The sequence below is a fragment of the Monodelphis domestica genome, chromosome 1 (genome assembly GCF_027887165.1).
Source record: "Monodelphis domestica isolate mMonDom1 chromosome 1, mMonDom1.pri, whole genome shotgun sequence".
Lineage (NCBI taxonomy): Eukaryota > Metazoa > Chordata > Mammalia > Didelphimorphia > Didelphidae > Monodelphis > Monodelphis domestica.
This window is the reverse complement of record NC_077227.1, coordinates 749,682,819-749,706,743: the sequence shown is the minus strand read 5'-3', so window position 1 is coordinate 749,706,743 and position 23,925 is coordinate 749,682,819. Positions and strand designations below refer to the sequence as shown.

The window sequence follows — 23,925 nt, the reverse complement described above, 5'->3', positions numbered from 1 at the left end:
GATTAGAGGAGGTAGAGAATTTGAAATTAAAAATGAAAACAAAATTGAATTAATGACCTGTAAAAAAGGGTGACCAGATTAATAAAAAAATTGGGGAAAACTACATCAGATAATGAAGAGTGAAATGAATAGAACCAAGAGAACATTATTTATAGCTACAGATTTAATATTTAAAGAATAACTTGTGAATGTTCACCTTCAAAGAATGAACTGAAAAATGGAAACACGATAGACATTACATTTCTCTGTATCTGTTTGCCAGAAGATGCCTTCTAAGGTGTGGAGAGGGGATGAGGAGACAGACATTTGGGAGTAAATGCTATTTATAAAAGTTTTTAATTGAATTAAAAAATAAACATGCTGATTAGGTAGAGTTTGGCAAACAGACATGCATGTATTATCCTCTATTTGGACATCTACTGACATGATTACTCCCTCAGGGTGGGGTGGGGTTGCTCTTGAGAACTACATTGAGTTGAAATGAATGAATGAATATTTATTGAACTAGTACACTGGATTTGACAGTGAGGTAGGAGAACTGCCCTCTAATCTAGGTTCTGGGACTGACTAGCTGCTATGTGTTCTTAGGCAGGTCTCTTAACCTGAGACTCAGTGAAGTGAAAGGACTACTTGGAATTGGACCAGGTGTTCTCTGAGATCCCTTCCAGCTCTAAGTCCAGTGATTTTATGTTCCACAATGAGTAACCTGGTCTTCATTCCCACTGACATCCAAGCTAGAGGCATTACATGGGGAAAGAAGAGGTCCATACAGAAAGATAAAGCTTGCCAACTTTAATGCATTGGGATCAGCAACAGAGCAGAGGGTGCAGGAGGAAGAGCAGCGCCAAGGAGGCTCCATGGACTCCATCCTTAGAAACACTTCCTGTGGACAATGGAAGGCCCAGCCTCATCATACTCTGGTTTGCTGATCCACATCTGTTGGAAGGTGGAGAGGGAGGCCAGGATGGAGCCCCCAATCCAAACGGAATACTTGCGCTCAGGGGGAGCAATGATCTGTGAAGAGTGAAAGGGAAATGGAATGGTCATGGCCCAAAGCAGTGGGGAAGGAGATATAGCACAGACGTCTCATTGGCCCACCTGAGGCAGGAGAGCCCACTGGAAGGCAAACAAGACTGCAGAGCTTTAGAGATATCATAGAGTGCCCTTCCTTTGAAGTTGGCAATATCCTAAAGGTCATTTCATCAAACACCCTTCATTTTACAGAGAGAGGGAAGTCATTTGTCTATGGTCACATGGTAAATGAGCATCAGAGTCATGGAGTCTCTGGCTCCAAATCAATGTTCTCTCTCCAACAGCACCCTGCCTCTTGTGGGCAGGTAGTTCTGCCTTTGGGAGGAGCTACCTTCTGGTAGTTGATGATCCCTGCTGAGTGATTCAAGGCTTGGCTTCTTTAGCTTCTGAGCTTAAGCTAGACATTCATTCTCTGCACAACTCTCTTTATTGTTCCATCTATAGCTTCCTGATTCCAAGATTCCCAGCATGCTATGCACGCACACATACATACATAAACACACACATGTACACACTCATGTACATATAGAAATACTTTTCACACATCTTCTATTTGAAGTTCATTTGTTGCCAGTTACAAAAAACAAACAGAAGATCCCAGCTTTTCCCAACAGCCTTTGGCCAGGTTAATAAATGTTCCTAGAATGCCTGCAGCCCTGCCTACAAAGAACACCAATTGATTGTTAGTCAGTGCCTACCACATACAAGGCATTGGATAAGATGTTGGACACACAAATATGAAAGCAAGAGAATCTTTTTCATCTAGAGATCTACATTATGCTACTTGTACCAAGCAATCCTTTTGCTCAGTTCTCGCCTCTTTGCTCTCACTAGGCATTGGGAAAATATTGATGGAGGAGGCAGAGTGATTGACTGAGAAGACCTTTCGCTCTCCAAACATTGATTTGGATCACTGCTGGGGAGTGAGGAGAGCTCAGGAAGTGCTGTCAAGGGATGAAAACATGTTGAGTTTTTCTATGCAGGGCTTAGAACCAAGGACAGCTGAGAAGAGACCCACCTTGATCTTCATGGTGCTGGGCGCCAGGGCTGTGATCTCCTTCTGCATCCTGTCTGCAATGCCAGGGTACATGGTGGTTCCACCAGAGAGGACATTGTTGGCATATAAGTCCTTCCGGATGTCGATGTCACATTTCATGATGGAATTGTAGGTTGTTTCATGAATGCCTGCAGACTCCATACCTGTGGCACAGGAGGGCCTTTAGTTAGCACCATGGACAACACCCTTCATCAAAACGTAACTGTTTCTCACCAAAGAAAAACAACTGCTTGATCACATGGGTTGATGGGGATATGACTGGGGATATAGATGTTAAACAGATCACCCTAATGCAATTATCAATAATATGGAATTGGGTCTTGATCAACGAGACATGTAAAACCCAGTGGAATTGCTCGTTGACTGTGAGAGAGGGGAGAGAGGAGAGGAGGAAAGAACAAGAATCATGTAACCATGGAAAAATATCTAAATTAATTAAATTAAAGTTTTCAATTAAAAAAAAACCTTTCCTGTTTCTATTAAATGTACTTCTATCTTTTCAGTCCCATAGTTTTGAAACCTCAAGCTCATCTTTGACTCTTTACTCATCCTTACCCCAATTCCTACTTTCATTCACTTACAGTCATGTCAACTCTACTCCATGGATCCCTCATATTCTTCCTCTTGTCTCTGCTCACATGATTACTTTCCTATTTCAGTTCAGAGTCATCATCTTTCTCCTTGATGACTACACTAGTCTCCTGGTCAGTTTCCCTGCATCCAACCTCTCCTCCTCCCTAGTCTAACCTCCACAAAGCTACCAAAATCATCTGAAAGCTCGTGTCTAACCATAGCATTTCCTGGTCCAGAATCTTCAGTGGTTTCCAATGGCTCCTGGGACAAAATAAAAACTCTTTTGTTTGGCATTTGAGACCCTTCTAATCTACCTCTGGCCAGTCTACTTTCCCAGATTTATTGCACATTATTCCCTTTTATTATTGATTATTAGATTGTTACCTCTTCAAGGACAGGGGCTGTCTTTTCCCTTTCTTTGTTTCTCCAGTACTTAGTCTAGTAGTAGAGTGCTTGGCACATAGTAAGCACTTGACCAGTTGAGTGACTTTATGCATTCCATGGTCCAGCCCCACTGGCCTTCTTGCTATTCTACAAATTCAGCACCCAATCTCCCATCTCTGTGCCTTTGCACAATCCATCATCCTGCATTCTTCTCCTCACCTTCATGCTTGAAATGCACTACCTCTTCACCTTTCCATCTTAGAATCTGCCTTTGCTTTCAAGGCTAATTCTGAATTCTGCTGCCTCTAAGAAGCCTTCCCTGATGCCCTTACTTACTTAGCATTCTCTCCTTCCTAAAACTGTTTTGCATTTATCTATCTGTTTAGATATTCCTCCCCTCTTTCCTACCCTACACAATGAATATAAGTTCTTAGAAGGCAAAGCCCCTTTTTCTATTTGTTGTTATATTTCCAGGTCCTGTTGAATTGAATCAAATAGTCTTAGTTAATTTATAAAAAACAAAACTTTTACCTTCTGCCATACTTATTACTATGGTTCCAAGTGAGAAGGGTGGTAAGGGCTAGGCAATGGGGATTAAGTGACTTGCCCAGGGTCACCCAGCTAGGAAGGGTCTGAGGTCAAATTTGAATTTGAACCCAGGACCTTCTGTCCCTAGGCCTGACTCTCAATCTCAATCCATTGAGCTACCCAGCTGCCCTTTTAGTTAATGTTTAACAAAGTTATAGCTTATCTTACTACATAAATAAACTTTAGGAGGTGTGAATCTTAAAATTTCTCAGACTAGGAACATCTTAAGGTTATGGTTAAGGTTATTCCCCATTTAAACAATGGAGGTACTTGATCAGGAATGTATTGGGGACTTTAAAAATACTCCACCCATACTTAGGCATACTTTAGGGGAAGATAAAGTTGTAAAACTCCTTAGTGAACAATGAAGGTACTTAACTCATACTTATAGTGAGGCCAAAACCTTAAGCTAGGTCTATTTTTAGATCTCATACAAAAGGGTGCTAACCTAGGAAGGTCAAATTAATCACCAAAAGGTCAGGCAACTTGCAAGGGGCAAGTTTAGCAAAGAGGTGTGAAGTACTCAGAAGATATAATCTACCCAGAGAAGGTGAGAACTAAAAACTAAGAATGGGCTGTCCTAGGAAAAGTGTCTACTATGATTGGTAGATGTAAAAATTTAGGGGAGGTGACACAAGAGAAAATTTTTCTTTAAAAGGAAGGAGCTGGAGGGGTCTGGAATTAGTTCAGCTTTGGTAGCTGAATGGAGGTCATGAGTCAGAGGAGGCTGCTGCTTCTCTGAACACTAGAGTTTTGCTTAGAAAGATCTTGTGGTGAATGATTAAAGACTGACTTAGTTTCTCTCTTAAAGAGAAAGGCCTAGGCCATTGGCCTAGGCCCTAGCCTTTTCCTACTATTTCCTCTTACTCTGTCTCTTTCCCATTCCTTAATTCCTTCATTTATATTAATTAAAATCTCCATAAAACCCAGCTGACTTGGGTATTTCATATTTGGGAATTTTTCCCATGGCGACCACTTATTTTTGGTATAAAATCAAGACACTAAAAATTATCTTTACAGTTTTTTGGCAATTCACAGTCTTGAAACCCACATTTTTGCAGTCACAGTGGGAAGGGGCTTTGTTTTATCTTTTTGTGTGTCCATCTTACCTTGCTCATGGTAGGAGCTCTCAAGTAATGCCTGTTGAATGAGTAATGATTTATAACTGATTTAGTTGCTTTTCTGAATTATCCTCACTGCTCTTTGGGAGATAGACTCAGTATTCTAAGATGATTAAGGCTCATCCATGTTAGAAAGAAGCTTATTCCAAGGTCTCCCAAAAGGCAGTTAACCTTTCAATTTCTTCCTCTTTTCTTTGCTATCTACTTCTGCATCCAGCACTTGGCATGGTCTACTTAAGGAGCATTGGACTAAGTGTTGAGAAACTTGGGTCTCCAACCATCTTCCTGCATTACTAAGCTGAATGATCTTTGTGGGTAGTGTCACTACCTTCTCTGGCTCTCATTGGATGAGATGACCTTGAAGGTCTTTTTGGGTACTAATCCTTTAATTATAAGAGTAGATGTTATCTAGGCTGTAGGATTCAATTCCCCTTTTCATATATGAATCACTTAATCTTCCCCTCTGCAGCATCACCCTGTGCATGGTCTCCTCAACACTCCTCCCTCTTCTAGGGTCTCACCAATGAAGGAGGGCTGGAAGAGGGTTTCTGGGCATCGGAAGCGCTCATTGCCGATGGTGATAACCTGACCATCAGGTAGCTCATAGCTTTTCTCCAGGGAAGAAGAGGTGGCAGCAGTGGCCATCTCATTCTCAAAGTCCAGGGCCACATAGCACAGTTTCTCCTTGATGTCCCTTACAATTTCACGTTCAGCTGGTGAGAGAATCAAAATGAGAGGGAACAGAGGGGTCAGTTCATTCTAGGACCAAAGAACACTTATTCTTAGCCCCATCAAATATTAGGGTCACAGTGAAATAATATGAATCATTGTAGATATTAATATAATTGTCATTGTCAATGTCATTTCAAAATGGATAAAATGACTCCCAATCTCTTTTATCTTTACCATCTTAAAAAAATTAAAGCTGAGATCCCTAAGAAAAACATTTACAAAATCATTCTTACTCATAACTATAGCCCAGTGGCCCCCAGAAAATCCTGCAGGGTGGGACCTTTTCACTAATGGATATACTATAGGAGCTTCTTGGTTCTAGCCATTGTCCATGTTTGCAGAACAGTCTCTAAGGCCCTTCTCAAAACTCTCCCCTACCTAAGAATGAGGTCTACATTGTAGCTGTCACCAATGTGCTCTGCTCTGCTGATCTCTTTTAAGGGAGGGCTTTCATTTGGAGGATTGACAGGGTAGGACAGTAATAACAGAAAAAAGAGGAGAAAAAATAGCACCAATGAAATCTTTAAAAAATATTGAGAAGAAAGTTCATCTGGGGACACAGAGATATAGGGCATCTACATTGGAACCACCATAGTAAGTTTCACATACAGTTTAACAAAATGGATCTGTCCATGGTAACGTCAACAACCCACTTCTCCGGTTAGTCTGTCTATTAGAATAGGTTCATATTTGTTGATTCTTATGAAGTTTACAATAATAAAAAAAGAAAAGAAAAACTTTGGAAGGCAGGAAAATACCCCCAACACAGGTGTCTGAAACATCATCTCTAAGGTTTCTGACCTCTAGGTTACAGTTTCTTCCCTTCTCAAAATACTACCAAATAGGGGGAACTCTTCAAGCCTTCATCTGGCATTAATAGCTTGTTACAAACTGGTTCATCAGGTTTTCTCTAACTGGTAGCTAGCACAGGAATATGCTTGGATAATGGGGACAGGGAAGGGAAGTGACTCAGACTATGAGACATTCACCACTGAGGGTAGGTAGAAGGCAAAATGAGATCATAGGGCAACTGGAAGAGAAGAGGAACTAAGGAGCAGGGGGAGAATTTGATTTCTTAAGAGACAAGTGTTTCCTTACTTCTCATTATTCTTCCCTATCCCACTTCTGCCCATCCTTAAATGCCACAGGATTTGGTCTAAAACATACCCCATCTATAACTATTAAAATCCTCTTTGGGGGCAGCTGGGTGGCTTAGTGGATTGAGAGCCAGGCCTAGAGATGAGAAGTCCTAGGTTCAAACCTTGCCTTAGACACTTCCCAGCTGTGTGACCCTGGGTAAGTCACTTAACGCCCATTGCCTAGCCCTTATCACTCTTCTGCCTTGGACTTTACCAATACCAATACACAGTATTGATTCCAAGATGGGAAGTAAGGGTTTTTAAAAAATCCTTCTCTTCATTGGAAACAAAGCAAGTGCCCATCACTTAGGAAATGGGTAACCAGCTGTGATACAGGAATATTATTTTTCAGAAAGAAATAATGACAAAGAAGATTTTAGAGAGTATGGGAAAGTATCAGAGAATTATAGAATTTGAGAGTGGTCACCTATCCAGGACAATCCAATCATGAAGGGACCCCCATTGTAACAGAGCCAATAGTGGTTGGCGAGCCCCTACTCTGAGAACTCCATGGAGGGCAAGCCTACAATCACTGGAAATAACCCATCCTACTGTGGGACTCTCATTGTTAGTAAGTTTTCTTAAGGTCAAAGTCTGTTTCTTCAGAACTTCCCTGCATTTACTTCTGGTTCTGTCCTCTTGAAGGCAGCCATCTTATCTCCACGCCGAGTCTTCTTTTCTCTAGGCTAAACCTATTTCCTTCAATCTATTTTTTAAAGCCCTTACCTTTTATGCTAGAATCAGAACTGCATATGAGTTCCAAGGCAGAAGAACAGTAAGGGCTGGGCAATGAGGATTAAGTAACTTGCCCAGGTTCACACAGCTAAGAAGTTTTTGAGGTCAAATTTGAACCCAGGACCTCCTGTCTCTAAGTTTGGCTCTCAATCCATTGAGCCACTTAGCTGCTCTCTCCTTCACTCTATTCTTACATGTCATATACTCAAAGCCCTTCTCCAGCAGGGTTGCCTCCCTCTGAACGCTTTTTGGTGTATCAATGCCTTTTCTAAGCTTGATGTCCATAAATGAACACAGTACTTCAGAGGAGGTCTGATGAGAGTAGAGGGCATTGGGATGATTGTCTCTATTACTTGGAAGCTCAGCATCTCTTGGTAAAGCCCAACATTAGATTAGCTTTTGTGGTGGTTATGTTCCACTGCTGAATTCCATTGAGCTTGTGGTCCCCTAAAATCCCTAGATCCTTTTCAGAACAACCACTGTCTGTTTAAGTCTCCTCCAACTTACATGTGAGAAGTTTTTTATACCCAAGTGCAAGACTTTATGTTTATCCCTTATATGAGCTTGTATAAATCAGTGCAGAAAGAACAAAACAGAACTAGGAGGAAAATATGCAAACTGATCCCGAGAACCTGAGTGAAAACAACATTAAAAGGATTCCAGAGTTGAATAATTGCAGGGGGCGATCTTGGTCCAGGAGACTGGCTAATGAAACATCCATCCCTCTTTTCAACCAAGAAGTGGGTGATGCATTGTCATACAACAACACTATCGCTTGCTTTCTTTTATTTGCTTTTCTTCGTTGCAAGGGAAAGGTCCATTTGTGGTTGGGGTAGAGAAAATGACAGTAATGTCAAATTCAGCTTTGGAATTAAAAGCAATCCTTTGGCTTCTCTCCCACCTCCCCAAAGCCTTCTCTGATCCCACCTCTTCTCCTTTGGCCCCCCATACCTGTGGTCACAAAGGAGTAGCCTCTTTCTGTGAGGATCTTCATGAGGTAGTCAGTGAGATCCCTGCCAGCCAGATCCAGACGCATGATGGCATGAGGCAGGGCATAGCCTTCATAGATGGGCACATTGTGGGTGACTCCATCCCCTGAGTCCAGGACAATGCCTGCAAACAAGGGAAATGGATCTGTGAAACTCCCTTGACTACTTTTCCCTAGTGATCTCCCTGGGATTAGTCATTACAGGATTCCTGACTCTCATTCAGGTCTGTAGAATGAAGGGGTTGGAGGAGGTGATCTCTGAACTGTGACCCACGTGAATACTTAGAGGTTGATCAGCCATCTGCAACGATGGAGCAAATGCCCACAAACCCCAACTGCACTGACACACTGGGCTGCTCTTATGGCTTTATGTTAAGAAGAAGTCTCAGTTGATCCAATGATTTGGCAACAATAACTAAGCCCCTTTCTCCTATGCTCCGGCTTTTCCAAAGGGCTTTCCACAGCTCTGCTCTGGGAGGCAGGGGCTACAAAGACTCCTTAAGCTGGTCAGCTCCTGGAATACTGCAGTCATAGCTCATTCTCTTGTGCAAGGCACAGGGGAGGTGGATGTCTCCCTACACCCCCCCCCCATACTATCTATTGTACCTACTTTTCTGCTCATTAGGATGTCCACCAGAGGGTGAGCTGGGCTAAAGAAAGGCAGGGAGTGAGAGTAAATTGTTTCTCAGAATTCTGAGAATCAGTAAGGTAGAGGGGAATTGAAAAAATATATGACAGAAGAGGAAACTGAGATCCAGGGATTGATCCTTATCAATGATTTGTTGGAAGGCAGGAGTGAGAAAGAACTAAAAGCATTGGTCAGACTTGGAGGTTTGGGATTCTCTTGTGTCTTTAAATCCTCTCGAACTCCCATCACTGCAGAGTTCACTAGAACACCACCAGGAGGGTCTGGCTCCCCTCCTAGGATAAGCCAATTCTAGCTCATAGATTAGGAGATAAAAAGGATCGCAGAGGTTATTGAGTCCAACTGGAGTTGATTGTCAAATCAAATCTTTCAGGCTAAGTAGGAAGAACTCTTCTAGAAGACTCAGTTTCACCTTCCCCCACCTGATTCTTCTTTATCCTTACTCCTCCCCCTCCCCCTCCCAATTCCATGACTGGACAAGGGCAGAGAAGTCAATGGAGCTCACCAGTGGTACGGCCAGAGGCATAGAGAGACAGAACAGCTTGGATAGCCACATACATGGCAGGAACGTTGAAGGTTTCAAACATGATCTGAAATGTGGACAGGAAGCAGGAAGTCAGTTCAATTCAATTTACATTTATTAAGCACCTACTGTGTGCTTGGTGATTTTCTTGGGATACAAAGATAAATCCCCAAACTGCCCCTGACCTCGAGGAGCTTATACTGTCCTGGGGAGATACAAAATAAATATAGACCACAAGGATGATGGAGGATGAGGAGGAGAAGAGGAGGAGAGGAGGAAGAGGTAGATGGGATAGGTTCTCCAATTATTAATCAAGAGAAAACCCTTCCATGCCTTAGCAAGTGGTTTCACAAGTTGCTTTGGCTATTATTTGGTGGTCAAAGTTCTGGTGACGGGCTTTCCCCAATTAAGCTAGGTGAAGCCCCCAATACGGATACCCACTATCTTGAGCCATTCCCACATTCGTAGGGCCTGCCATCTCTAATGCTCCACTGATAAAGTCTTTGAGAAAAAAATGAATGTGCTTCTCAGAGAGAGGAGGAGGAGGAGGAAGAGACAGACAGACAGACAGAGACAGAGAAGGGATGAGGGGCAGGGGGAGAAGGGAGATGACCTAGATGAGCACTGCTGATAGCACCTAAGCATTCTCCATTATCACTTTCCCTCAGTCTCTTACTTGGGTCATCTTCTCCCTGTTTGCCTTGGGATTTAGAGGGGCCTCTGTCAGCAGGGTGGGGTGTTCCTCAGGAGCTACTCGAAGCTCATTGTAGAAAGAGTGGTGCCAGATCTAGGAGAAACAGAAGTTACTTTAGAAAAGTGAGCAGGCTCCAACTGAGTCAGAAGATCCAGGGTGGAAATGCAATTACGATGCTCTGTTCTACCCAAAGATGGACCCAGAACAGAGATGAGGCCCTGGGAACTGCAAAGGGGGTGGGCAGGATGATCCCAACTTTGGCATTTACCCTTTTATGTTATAAGACCTCTACTAACTCTGACATTCTTCATTCTATGGTCGTTTTGAGCCCTGATATTCTATGTTCTAGGTCATAAGATCTTGATCAGCTCTAAAATCCTGTGTTCTAAGTTCTATGTTTGCTACCAGTTCTGACATTTTATGTTCTATATCCTAAAGTTTCTTCCATCCCTGAGTGTTTCTAAGTTCTAAGGATCCTCTCAGCTCTGGCACTGTGTGTTCCTTGTTCTATGATTCATTTCAATTATAATGTTCTACTTTCTAAGACTCCTTCTAGCTCTTATGTTCAATATTCTAAGCTCTTTTCCAGTTTTTCCCAGTTCCTTTCACTTAGGTGGTACAGTAGAGCTCTAGCCCTTATGACACAAAAACCTGAGCTCATATCTGGTCTCAGACACTTACCAAGTGACCTTAGGCAAGTCATTTTATATCTGTCTGCCTTAGTTTCCTCATCTATAAAATGGGGATAATGATAGCATCTATTTCTCAGGGTCATTGTGAGAATCAAATGAGATATTAATTTTAAAACCCTTAGTACATAGTGTGGCACATAGTAAGTACCATATAAATGTTAGCCAGTATGATTATGATGTTATTGTTATTGTTGTTGTTTTATTCTGTGTTTTAAATTTCCTCCCATCTTTTGTTCTATGTTCTAAGGTCCTTTCCAACTCTTACATTTTATGTTCTAAGTTCTAAGGTGGCTCTAGGATCTAATATTGTATATTTTAAGATCTTTCCCAACTCTGACATTTTGTTCTCTAGGGTCCTCTCAAGTTCTGATGTTCTAGGTTCCAAAGTCTCTCTCATTTCTGACATTTTGAATATCTATGATTCTGTGACCAGGGACCAAGATTCCTGGGGTCTATTCTTGCAATGAAATGGGTTCTTGAGTTGAACCAAATCCCCTATCTTTCCTTTCATCTTCTGTGAAATGGGAATAATGAATGGATCCTGATGGAAAGATGTGGGACCCTTGGAAGCAGGCACAGCAGGGTCAGGAATAACACATTATCATTAAAAACACTACATCCGGGAAGGAGTCCCCAGGACCTTCTCCATGTCATCCCAGTTGGTGATGATGCCATGTTCAATGGGGTACTTGAGAGTCAGGATGCCCCTCTTGCTTTGGGCCTCATCTCCCACGTAGCTGTCTTTTTGGCCCATTCCTACCATCACACCCTAGAGCCCAAAGAAGAGAGAGAGAGATGGTTAGACAACGCTGAAACATGACCAAGTCTTCCTGCCAAATCTAATTCAGAGCAGCCCTCAGCCCAGATGTTCAGCCTAAGCCCTTGAATGCTTTCCATTTCTCCTCCAATGGCTCACTAGCTTGAGTCTCATCTAAGAGGGCGATCAGCTCCTCCAGGGTAAGAGAGCCTCTACAGTCCTAGGGATCCCATCCTCTGAGTTCTTGAAGGGTCTTCAGCAGCTTATCAATCAATAGTGAGAGGAGTGAAATCTGCCGAGTGATGGGTTATCCGCTTCTTCCCAGATCACCTGCCCCACAACTGGAAAGAGCATTCCAGGCTCTTTTTGGACAGCTCTCATTCTTTGGCTGTTTCCCTCATGCTTTAGCTGAAATCTTCCCCCTGCAGCTTCCCTCCAATGTTCCTGGCTCTGCTGCCCTCTGAGTACAAACAGATCTAATCAGATCTCTCCTCCTCATGACAGCATGAAGATCCTTGAAGAAGGTTATCTTGTCTCCTCTATCTTCTCTTCTCTTTAAAATCTTTAACTTCCATCTTAGAATCAATACTGTGTATTGGTTCTATGGCAAAAGAGTGGTAAGGGCTAGGCAATGGGGGGTCAAGTGACTTGCCCAGGGTCACACAGCTGGGAAGTGTCTGAGGCCAGATTGAAATCCAGGATCTCCTGTTTCTGGAACTGGCTCTCAGTCCACTGAAGCACCCAGCTGCCCCCTTCTCTTCTCTTCTTGACACTACGCTTCCTCAGTTTCTTCATTTGATTTTTTATGGCACATATCTGAGGTGTCCTTCTTTAGATACTGTTCAGCTTATTAATATCCTTCCTAAAATAATTATGAGGGAATTCAGTTTCTGAGAATCAGAGCCTTTCCTGTTATTTAGATTTTTATTCTTGTATGACTTGTATATATGATTCTTACATTCTAGGTTCTAGATTCTCATCCAGCTGTTTATGTTCTCCAGGTCCTTCCAGTCAGGTGACACAGTAGATAGGGTGTCAAGTCTGGAGTCAAGAAGACCTGAGTTTAAATCTGTCCTCAGATGCTTACTCACTGTGTGCCCCTGGGCAAGTCATTTAACTTCCACTTGCCTCAGTTTCCTCATCTATAAAATGAGGATAATAATAGCACCCATTGCCCAGGGATGTTTTGAAGATCAAATAGGATAATTCTAAAGTGCTGAACACAATTTTCTGGCAAATAGGAAGTACTCTACAAATGCCAGTTAGTACTCTTATTATTATGACTGATCACAGCCCTCCCCTGCCCAAAAAACCTATTTCATAGCCAAAGTAAGCCAAAAACTATCTAAAGACTCTCTTTAATTCTGGAGAGGAGATCAGAATATGCCTTTTGCCTTTTTCATTGGAGAGGTGGGGTTATGGATACAGAATGTTTCATATGTTATTGGTTGAATCATTGTTTAGGCTGGTTTTATTTAACTGCTTTTCTTTGTTACACAGAAAAACTTACTAAGAGTGGGAGGGAGGGCTAGAACCAGGAATGACTGTGATAGAAGAATAAATGGCATCAATACAACTTAAAAATAAAAAAGCTTCAGTGATTCTTCATTACCTATCAAAGTAACACATACAAAACAAAACCTTTCAAAGCCTGGGGTCCCATAGAAATCCAGTGACCTCCTTGTCATCCCTCTATCATCCTTGACTCATTTTGGCACTGCCTTTCATCTGTCATAGATATCATCATCATAATAGACCCTGATGTTTCTGTACCACTGTGTGCTGTTGCATTCATATCTTTGTAAACCTAATAATGTCAGATAATAGAAGTGTTCCCAACACTGCTAACCAAGAATCAGAAACCAGGCCTCCAGCCTCATTCTAGCATGAACATTTTGATCTTGGGCTAGTACCTTATCTCTGAGCCTCAGTTTCCTTTCAGTAAAATGAAAGAGTTGACCTACATAGCCTGAAGGGCCTTCTAGCTTTAAAATCTTAAAGTCTAGAAGGTGTTAGTCTTGTCCAGGGACACTAATAGCTGTCTTAGTACTAGTGAGGAATTGGGACAGAGGGAGCTCCCTCTACCAGTGTAGGTAAAGGCAGCTTCTTGACAGCTTCATGGTCTTTGAGTTACCCAGATCATGGACAGGTTAAGCTATTTAAGGGTCATAGAGCTGTGTAGAGCAACGGCAGGACTCAAATCCAGGCTGACTCCAAGGCTGGCTCTCTAGCCACTACTCCAAGCTGACTCTTTAGTATTGATCAATGGGAGGGAGGAATAAAAACATCCTTCCCTTAACCCTCTATCTTCTTCAGATCAGAACATCTGCTGTGCAGCCCTTCCAAGACAGTGACAGACACATAGTTGGACACAGACCTGATGTCGAGGGCGCCCCACAATGGAAGGGAAAACTGCCCGGGGTGCATCATCACCAGCAAAGCCAGCCTTGCACAGGCCAGACCCATTGTCACACACAAGTGCAGTGGTCTCTTCTTCACACATGGTGGGATTGGCTGGGCAGGTTAGAGGACAGGAGCACCTAGGAGAACAGCAGAAAGGTCAAGGGTCAGAAATAGTCTCAATCCAATGTCAGGGATCTCAAAACGTGCAAGAGGTCTGGGCTTCTTCATCTCAGCTATCCTTTAAGTTAGGTCTCCCATAGTCAGGGAACTCTGCCCAGTGTTCAGAGAAAGAAGGCCACACTAGGGGAGCAAAAAGCTCAGAGTCTGACCTCTGAGACCCTAGAACTGTGGTAGTGAACCTATGAGAAGAGTGCTGGAGAATGCCAGAGGGGGCTGCTTCCTTTCCCTTCTCCACAGACACCTGAGGACATTTCTCACAACGCTGGCTCCTCTGCCCAGCAACCCAATGAGAGCTCTTCCTCCCTCCCCTGTCTGGGGTAAGGAGGAGTTCTCATGCAGAGTGAAGGCTGTAATTTGGATACTTGGTCTCTAAAAGGTTCACCATCACTAACCTAAAAGCATTTAATTCCACACAACCACACAAAATTAAGATACAAGATTATCCCTGTTCTGCCTGACCTCTCAACAGAGTGTAAACTCTTTTCGGGCAGGGATAATTGGTTTTTTTGTTGTTGTTGGGTTTTTTGAGGAAGCTGGTTTATTAGTTGTCAAGAGAGCTGGGCTGGGATGCAGGGAGATCAGATTTCAAATCCTTTCTTAGAGACTTACCAGCTGTGCCATGCTAGCAAAATAATTTCACTTCTCAGCCTCAGTTTGCTGATCTATAAAATGAGGTTTATAATAGAGCCTCTTGGGAAGAGTTGAGAATACCAAATAAGAACACATATGAAGTGCTCTGCAGACCTTAAAGTGTTATATAGATAAATTCTAGCTACTGTAATTTAAGTGTAATATAGATAAATTCTAGCTACTGTAATTTTGTTTGTTTTAGTATCTCCAGTGCCTAGCACAGTGTCGGGCATATAGAAGATTCTCAATAAAAGCCCACTGAAGACAGGATATTGGCCATTATAGGGTGCAGGAAAGAAAGGAGGGAGGGGGGATTGTGGGAAGGAAAGAGAACATCTTAACCAACTTCACATATTCTCTACTCTCAACATCTGTTTTCTTTTTTCCCTTTTAAATGTCTTTCTTTTTATTATTCACTTAGTAATTATCAACAAACAAATATTTCAATATAAGGAGGACAAGAAAAGATTATATGAGGAACTGTGGGCTTTGTTCATTTGTAAGAATACATTTTGTTTGTTTTCAATTATATACAATAATAATAATTTTAAACAAATTTCCTCAAAGTTTTGAGGTCCAAATTGTCTCCTTCCTCCCTTCCCTCCCCATTTTTGGAAATGTCTCCTCATTATTCTAGTCACCCTCCCTTTAGCCTATTCCTGATTGCCACTGTTCCCCCAGATATGCATACTCCAAACAAACCCCTCCTCTAGAAGACTAGAAACCCCTCACCCATACATGCTGCCTTATACAGAGTAGGTGTGTAATGAGGACTTGTTAAATGGATTTGCTCTCAGTATTCCTCCCAACTAATACAAGTTGTGGATCCTCCATCACTCAGTTGCTAAGGCTGGGGTAGTTGCCATAGTCCCCAGATCCATCACTCTGGAGCCAATGTGGTGATGATAGTGGTGAGGCCCTCTGAACTAAGCTGGGCTAATTCTCAGTGTCTAGGTAAATCATGTTAATGATTTGGCAAGAAGGCATTAAGCTCCTACTGTATTCCAGGAACTAAGCTAGGCAGTAGGAACACAAATACAAAAGGGAGACATTCCCTGCTCTCGAGGAGCTTACATTCTCCCAAGAAGATACAACATGTTCTGGATAAATACATGCACAAAATAAATACAGAGTGATTGGGGCTGGAGGGTGAGGAGTGGAATCAGATAAAGATTCTTGAAAAAGGGGGTCATGAGTTGTACCTTGAAGGTAGCCTGAGGTCCAAGAGGCAGAGGTAAGGAAACAGAGAATTCCAGGCATGGGGGCAGCCCCTGCAAAGGCATGGCAGATCATTGAAGGGTCTTTTTCTAGAAAATGGTTGGATGAGATCATAGAATCATGGGTCCAGAGATGGGATGGACCTTAGAGACCATCGAGCCCAGAGCCCTGTGAGAGGCAGGAGACCTGTGTTGGAAGACCAGGACTGACACTCCAGATGGGATCATGAAGAGTCAGAAATGACTGAAACAACGTAACAACAACAACAAATGGATAGACTAATCTGACTGCACCAGGCTGTTTTTTGTAGGTTGAAGAGCTAAGATTAATGACATTGTTTCCTCCCTTGGAGAAATCTATTTGGCAAGTGCCAAACTGAATTTATCATTGTTATTGTATCAAAGAACATTTTGTTTAGATGATAGCTTCTGTAAAGATATTTTCTAATTGCTCTCTGAGACTCAGTAGAGTTGGGTTGAAATTCCGGTTACCACTGACTAGCTACACTGTAAAGTATCTCAACTCCCTCCCCTTCATTTCCTTATTTGTAAAACAGGGGAGTTGGATTTTATCTCTAGGGTTCCTTCCAGTTCTAAAGGGCTTGAGAGAATGATGGTGAATCCTCTTTGTCTTATCTTCCATGAGCAGCTTTCTTTCTTTCACATACCTAAGCCACCAATGAAAGGGGCCAGATTTCTCTGGTTCCATCCCTGGTTCCCTCCAAGCCCACCCAGAGCCCTCTTGTCTTTGCTCCAGCTGTTCTTTCCCCTTGGAATACTCCCCTCTATCTCTATCCATTGAAATCCCATCTTGTCCTACCTTAGAGCCAAGTCAAATGCTACTTATCACAGGAAGGCTCCCCAAAACATGAGGCTAGAAGGAAATTTTGCTTCCTCCATACTCAGAAAAGTTGATGTTTCTCCTGCAGAACTCCAGCCCTAACATCTACTTTGCACAAGCATTCTTTTAGAGGCTGGTGATAACAATTCAAAAATTAAACTGTACTTGTTTTCAAGGAGCTTAGGGTCTAGTAGGTAAGTAAGGGCAGAGATGAAAGGTATACCAATTAAATATGATACAAAGAGCCAAGTAATCAACTTTTCTATTGTTGAATTCTTCATTTGATTTGTCATACTTTATTAGTGGGTTATTGAAACCTCCTACTCTCATTGATTTTTTTAATCTTCCCACTCTGTGGGGGGTAGATTATTTGGCCTTGCCTTTGTAAATTTAGCTGCTACATTTCTGAGTGTTTAAAAATTCAATTTTCATCTTTTCTCATTACTAATGGCAACTTTGTTACATAAGTTCTTTTTTCACCTCTTGATACAGTTGAGCTTAAATTTCTGTCACACATCAATTCAACTGGATGCTTTCTTGAGCAAGCTGTCACATGACAAACTTTTGTTTATGCAATATTTTTTAATTCATATGCATCTTTTAACATCAGGCATGTTTTCTGTCTTGACATTTTGCTGGGTTTCCTTAATCTCCAGTGCCTCACATACAGTAGTTGCCTAATAAATGCTTGCTGAATTTAGTTGAATAGTGTAACCTAAAATCAGAGAACAGGGATTTGGTTGGGGCCATTGTGGCTGTTTGATTGTGTCCTTGAATAAATCACTTAGTTTCCTTAAGCCTCAGTTTCCTCCTCTATAAAAAGAGACTGGACTATAGTTCTATGATCCCTTCCACGTCTAAATTCTGTTAACTAAGCCAAACTATAAAGTGTAAAAGGAGAAACTAGACTAAGTAACTCTGAGAAGTATGCAGGGCAAAGCCATTTTTAGTTGGAGGAATTAATTCTTTTTTTTTAAAAACCCTTACCTTCCATCTTAGAATCAATACTGTGTATTGGTTCCAAGGCAGAAGAGTGGTAAGGGCTGGGCAATGGGGGTCAAGTGACTTGCCCAGGGTCACACAGCTGGGAAGTGTCTGAGGCCAGATTTGAACCCAGGACCTCCCACCTCTAGGCCTGGCTCTCAATCCACTGAGCTACCCAGCTGTCCCCTGGAGGAATTAATTCTATTCTGCCTGGTGTTAAGGTTGATTTCCATGAAAGTGCTAGCTTTCTGACTTTCTTTCCTTTAGAGCAGGAACCACAGAGCACTGATGGTCCTTTGAACACGGAATGTCAAAGCTGGGAGGGTCTTTGAACCAGAGAACATAGAACATCAGAGCTGGGAGGACCTTAGAACATAAAGCATTAAATGTCAGAGCTGGAAGTAACATGAGGATATGACAGAACATGGAATGGCAGTGCCAGAAAGGACCCAAGGGGCCGGAGAAGAATAAAGGGAACCCAGAGATCATTTGGGCCAGCCTTCTCATTTTGTAGATGAAGAAGATGAGAGTTTATTGAATTAAGCAGAACGCATGACCTACAAAGAATCAGAAACTATGGCAGCCCAGAGAACCTTGTCTGTCTAACTCCGTTCGTGAATACCTGAAGGAAATGATTATCGATAAAAACATATATTGGATCTTTACAGAGGCAGAGAGGAAGGGAGGGCATAAGGAATTCCCAGGGGAGAAAAATTACCAGTGCAGGATGGCATTTATTTCTCCCACAAAATCCCATATTAGACAGTTGCTCAAATGACTTTTTTACTCCGTCATTGCTTTTAAACTCTTCCTTTCCATCTTAGAATCAATACTTAATTCCAAGGCAGAGCAGTAATGGCTAGGCAATGGGGGTTAGGTGACTTGCCCAAGGTCACATAACTAGAAAGTGTCTCCTGTCTCTAGGTCTGGCTCTCAATCCACTGAGCCACCTGGCTGTCCCCTTATTTTCTGTCTTAGTAACAACTCCAAGACAGAAGGTGAAGTGACTTGCCCAGTGCCACACAGCTTGGAAGTACCTGAGGACATTCAGATTCGAACCCAGGTCCTTCTGACTGTAGCCTGGTGCTCTACCCATTGAGCCACTTAGCTGCCCCAGTTTTATAGATTACTGAAAGGGGGAAAAGCTTGACCAGAGTCATACAGTCAGTATATTCCAGGGGCAAAAATTGGACCTAGCCCTGTCTTCCTAGCTTTAAGGACAGACCTGGCTTTGGTCTGAACTCTAGGCATCTTCTCTCTCCCCATTCTAAAAGGTCCATTGGAGAAGGACTAGCAAACCACTCCCCCGCCCTTACCAAGAAAACCCCACGGACAGCTGCGGCCCCTGGAGTCCCCGAGATCCAGTCACCACCAAAGAGCAAAGTTCTAAAATGCTGAGATTACAGGGAAACGTCTAGTTTTTTCTTCTCTTGTCCTCCCCATTGAGAGTCCTCAGATATACACTGATTGGCTGTAGTCATTTGTTCCCCCTCAGCCAAGAGGGAATCAGGGGGTGGAGGGGGAAGCGGGGAGGGAGCGAGTCTGCAGGTCCAGCAGGCAGGCCTGAGGCAAACAGAAACCCAGCTTCTGTGAGGGGAACAGAAGTCCAGGCTTTCCCAAACATGGAAATCTTGTTCTACAAGACACTATCTAGCAGGATGTTTCCTCTGAACTTCCTTCCCCACACCACCAGCTGGGCACCCATTCAGAATCATTTATCTGTCAGGCGTACAAGAGAAGAACTGTGAGATTTCTTGGGGGAGGGCACTGTACCGAGAGGCTGCTGAAAAAAGCCTGGGGGGGCCCCTTTGGAAGCAGGGTTTTAAACGTAAAAGGAATTCATGGGATCCCCAAAGGAACTCAATTAGGTGAAAATCCATTTGTCAAAATAGTTTTTAAAAAGCTCACAGAGCTCAGTCAAGAACTCCTGATTCTAGTCTGACTTCATTTTCTTTCTTTTCTCTTTCCCTCCTTTCCTCAGTCTCTCCCCCTTCTCTCTCTCTCTCTCTCTCTCTCTCTCTCTCTCTCTCTCTCTCTCTCTCTCTCTCTCTGTCTCTCTGTCTCTCTCTCTGAGTCTCTCTCCTCTCTCTGTCTCTGTCTCTGTCTCTGTCTCTGTCTCTCTCTCTCTCTCTGTGTGTCTTTCTCTCTGTCTGTCTGTTTCTCTCTCTCTCTCTGTCTCTTTCTTTCTTAACTCTTATTTTCTGTTTTAATATCAACTCTAACATAGAAGAGTAAGAGATAGGCAAATAGGGTCACACAACTAGGAAGTGTCTAACGCTAATTTTGAACCAGAACCTCTTGACTCCAGGTCTGCTACTCTATCTGCTGAGCCACCTGACCTCTTTATTTTCCAGATGAGGAAACTGAGGCTCAGAAAGACTAGAGAAAGAAGATGACTTGCTCAAGATCACATACAGAATATGTGGCAGGATTTGAACTCATGTTTCCTGATTCCAGACAATGTTCTTTTTATTGTACCTTATGACCTTAATTGTGTTCCCACCAGGGTCTAGAAAGCCTGGAGGCCACTTGGCTCCACTTTATGAGGAAGCCTTGAAATATCCAGGGATGCTAAAACCTATGGCCCCATCATCTATCCTCATGCCATCACACCCACTAATGAGTTTTGTTGTTGTTTGTCATCTTCAGCTATGTCTGTGACCCTTTGGGAATTTTCTTGGCAAAGACACTGGAGTATTTTGCCATTTCCTTCTCCAGCTCATTTTACAAATTAGGAAACCAAGGCAAACAGCGTTAAGTGACTTCCCCAGGGTCACACAGCCACTAAGTATCTGAGGCCAAATTTGAACTCAATTCTTCCTGATCCCAGGCCTGGCACTCTATACGTTCCTCCTTTGCTTAATGAGAATAGAGGACTTAAAGCTGAGAACATTCTGCTTTGTGTGATGAGTAAGACCTGGGTGTGAATTCTGCCTCTGATACTTCCTGGCCTTCTGGTCCTTATACTCTAAGCCTCAGTTTCCTCACCTCCAAAATGAGGAATCTAGTGTTATTTTACCTCATGAGGCTCCTCTGAGATAGTGGATGCAAATTACTTTGCCACCATTAGGTGCTCTGTAAATGTCAGTAAGCATCCTCATTCCCTCCTCATCCTCATTCCTCCCAGAGGCAGCAGAGCACAATGAAGACAGAGTAGCCTCACCACCCATACAGTAACCTTGGCTCAGACCAACCTCTGACATAAGCTGTGCTTATGTCCCTGGGCAGACCCTCTGAGCCTTCAGGACTCACAGCCATCTCTCTGGGGTTCTAAGCCATCCATCAGTTGCTATTCTGTCTTGGTGGGGGGAGTTTCCTCACTGGGAGTTCTCTTCCCCAGGTCCAATACAAAACAGCTCATGGTATTAAGGCTGGAAGGGATGCAGGGATCCCTAACTTCAACCTCCTCATTTTACAGATGAAGATACTGAGGCCCAGAGAGGGGACATGGCTAGCCCTGAATTAGACACTGACTAAATCTCCAAGGTGAGATTCAAACTCAGGTCTTAGTGCCTCCAAGGCCAGAGTTCTAGACCCTATACCACTGGGCCCCAAAGAGCCCAACTCTCCTTTTTTTATAGATAAAAAACTGAGGTACAAAGAGAACTGACTTCCCAAGATCCCACCAGTAGTAAATTTCAGAGCTAGGATTTGAATCCAAGTCCCCTGACTTTAAGTTCAGTGTTCTTTTCACTGACAGACTTCACTGAGCCTCTTCCAAATGGGCCAACCCTTCTTCCTATCCCTAGTCTCTAACATTTTTTTCCTTGAGAATGATGGGCCTGAGAACTTCCCAGTAACACACAATCCCAGGCTTATTGGTGAAGCCATGGAGAATTCCTTGCAGGGCATCACGATGAGGGGGAAGCCATCATCTCCCAAAGAATGGCCTCAGAGTAATCCAAACCCTTGTATTATAGAGACTTTGAAGGGACTTGGCCAAGGTCACCCAGGCAGTTAGTGGCAGAGCTAGGTTTGGACCCCAAGTCCTTTGAGATGGCTCAGTTGTCTCTCATTTATCTAAAACCATTCTCAGCAGCAGCTGCCCTTTGTGGAGCTGCTGTCCAGGTGGCCAGGCCTGAGACCTCGGTAGTTATAGAATTAATAAGGCCCACCACACCCTATACAGGCACTTAATCATTGATTATTGACTGACTGACTAACCTCAAAGTCAGGAGGAAGGTCTCATGTTGGGGAAAGAGCACTGGATTTCACAACAGATGATCTGGGTTCAAAACACTCTTTCCCCCTTGGTTTCCTCATCTATAAAGTGGGAGGATGAGCTTTGAGGCTTGTCCTTCCCTCAACTTCCTTTACTCTGCTGGATTCCACCATTTACTAGCTGCAGGACCTTGGACAAGTCACCTCCCCTCAGAGCCTCTGTGGAGGGAAGGAGCTGCTCTAGGTTGGCCTCTGAGGTCCTTGGATCGCTGATCCCCCTGCCCCCAACAGTCCTGTAGAGTCCCTCGGCCTCCTCCCCCTCCCCACCCCCTCCCTCAGTCCCGAGGCCCTCACAGAGGCTGAAGCAGACTGGGCTACTCACCGAGTGACAGGCAGGACTTCCTGGCTTCAGGGCCCGGTTCTGCTGTGTCTTTGGTATAAATACCGGAGCAACAGCAAACTGCCGGCGCCCGCCCGCTCCCCTAAAAGGGATGACTTGGGGTGTGTGGGCAGGATGGCCATATAAGGCGTCTGATGGCAATATATTGACCGGGGGAGGGGCCGCAGGGGTGCTGAGGGAATGATTCCTTTAAAAATGGATGCAAAAGGCCTGGGAGGGGGGAGCCCCTGGGTGCTCCTGGGCAGTTCCTTTCCAGCGCAGCTTCTGTAAACATTCACTGCACAAGTCCTTATAAGTTGCCTTCTGCGAGGACCCCGAGGCATCTCCCAGTTCCTGGAAGAGAAGGCTACCAAGAATGGCAGTCTCCGGAGCCTCCATTCCAAGGCCCCCTGCTCAGCACCTGCAGCCCCCACCCCCATCTGGTGGGGAATCTGGAGCCGGGATTGGCTGGGGAGGGGGAGAGGCGTCCCCACATTTCCCCACTTGGTACAGACCTCCAGCCTGCCAGGAGTGTTAGGAAATGGTGGTGACCCTCCATCAGGGGACCAGGGGATCAGTCTGAGTGCTGCAGGGACCTCTGGGGTCACAGATGGGGAAACTGAGGCCTAGCAGAGTTAAGTGACTTGGCCATATGAGGAGCAAATGTCTCTCAGTGTACCATGCTGAGTCTTCCTGTATCTTTTGGTAATAGGACTTAGAGCAAGGAAGAGGTCATCTAGTCCAGGCCCATCATTTAAATGGCAGTAAAAGCCCAGAGAGAGGAGGTAACTTGTCTAAGGTCACACCAGCAGCAAGTGGTGTAGCCCGGGTTCAAAGCATCCCATTCACGTTGTTTGTGGGCTTGTCTTTCGCTTCAATACAAAATCCCAGGGTTTGGGAATTGACAGGTGACCATCCAGGCCAACTGAGGCAAGGGGAATCTGCATTATCAGATTCCATTGGAAGGTCTCTAAGAGGAGCTTCTGTGTCTAGCTTTATGACTACTACAGGGAAGCTGGGGCTTCTCCTTGGGTAATGAAGTATGGAGAATGCCAGCAAGAGTTTGAGGAACTCCCTTTGTCCTAGACAAATCCTAATGCTGGCTCTGCATTGGTAGAATTGCTCATTTCCTTCAGAGCTCAGCTGAAGTACCACTTCCTACATGAAGCCCTCCTTCATTCCCTCATTTGGTAGTATTTAACCTTATACCAGGAGGAAGGTTGACTTCCGCAACCGAATGAAAGCTCCTTGGGGACAGGAATTTTCTTTTCTTTTGTATCCTCCCCCTCCCCTCCCCTCCCCTCCCCTCCCCTCCCCTCCTCTCCTTGCCTCTCTCACTTTCACTTATGCATCCCATTTGCCTGAGAAGCCATTCCTTGTAACCAATCAATATAGCCAAGTTTGACAAAGATGGATGCTTATGACCATGTCTGAGAATGTCTATATTGGTAAGGGCTAGGCAATGGGGG

General features: G+C 43.7%; 1 protein-coding gene across 2 annotated transcripts; it reads right to left on the bottom strand.

Annotated features, from left to right (window-relative positions):
* Nucleotides 1-145: 145 nt before the first annotated feature.
* On the bottom strand, nucleotides 146-22,596 carry ACTG2 (actin gamma 2, smooth muscle). 2 transcript variants are annotated; one of them, XM_056814676.1, is made up of 10 exons: nucleotides 22,460-22,474; nucleotides 16,077-16,145; nucleotides 14,039-14,201; nucleotides 11,545-11,673; nucleotides 10,195-10,305; nucleotides 9,501-9,585; nucleotides 8,313-8,474; nucleotides 5,277-5,468; nucleotides 2,051-2,232; nucleotides 146-1,014 (listed from the first exon to the last, which is right to left on the bottom strand). In XM_056814676.1, the coding sequence occupies exons 3-10, from the start codon at nucleotides 14,162-14,164 to the stop codon at nucleotides 871-873; spliced, it is 1,131 nt and encodes a 376-aa protein (XP_056670654.1). In that variant the 5' UTR covers nucleotides 14,165-14,201; nucleotides 16,077-16,145; nucleotides 22,460-22,474; the 3' UTR covers nucleotides 146-870. The 2 variants fall into 2 exon arrangements, with proteins under 2 accessions (XP_056670654.1, XP_003339917.1); XM_003339869.3 differs by lacking the exon at nucleotides 16,077-16,145 and having other exon boundaries at nucleotides 22,460-22,596.
* Between the last annotated feature and the right edge of the window lie 1,329 nt (nucleotides 22,597-23,925).

Excerpts from the sequence above, each read along its gene's own strand:
- ACTG2 (XM_003339869.3), bottom strand. The coding sequence starts at position 14,164 with ATGTGTGAAGAAGAGACCACTGCACTTGTGTGTGACAATGGGTCTGGC. Across the intron at positions 11,674-14,038 it reads TGGGGCGCCCTCGACATCAG|GGTGTGATGGTAGGAATGGG; the intron begins GTCTGTGTCCAA and ends TTTGGGCTCTAG. Across the intron at positions 8,475-9,500 it reads TGCCTCTGGCCGTACCACTG|GCATTGTCCTGGACTCAGGG; the intron begins GTGAGCTCCATT and ends CCTTGTTTGCAG.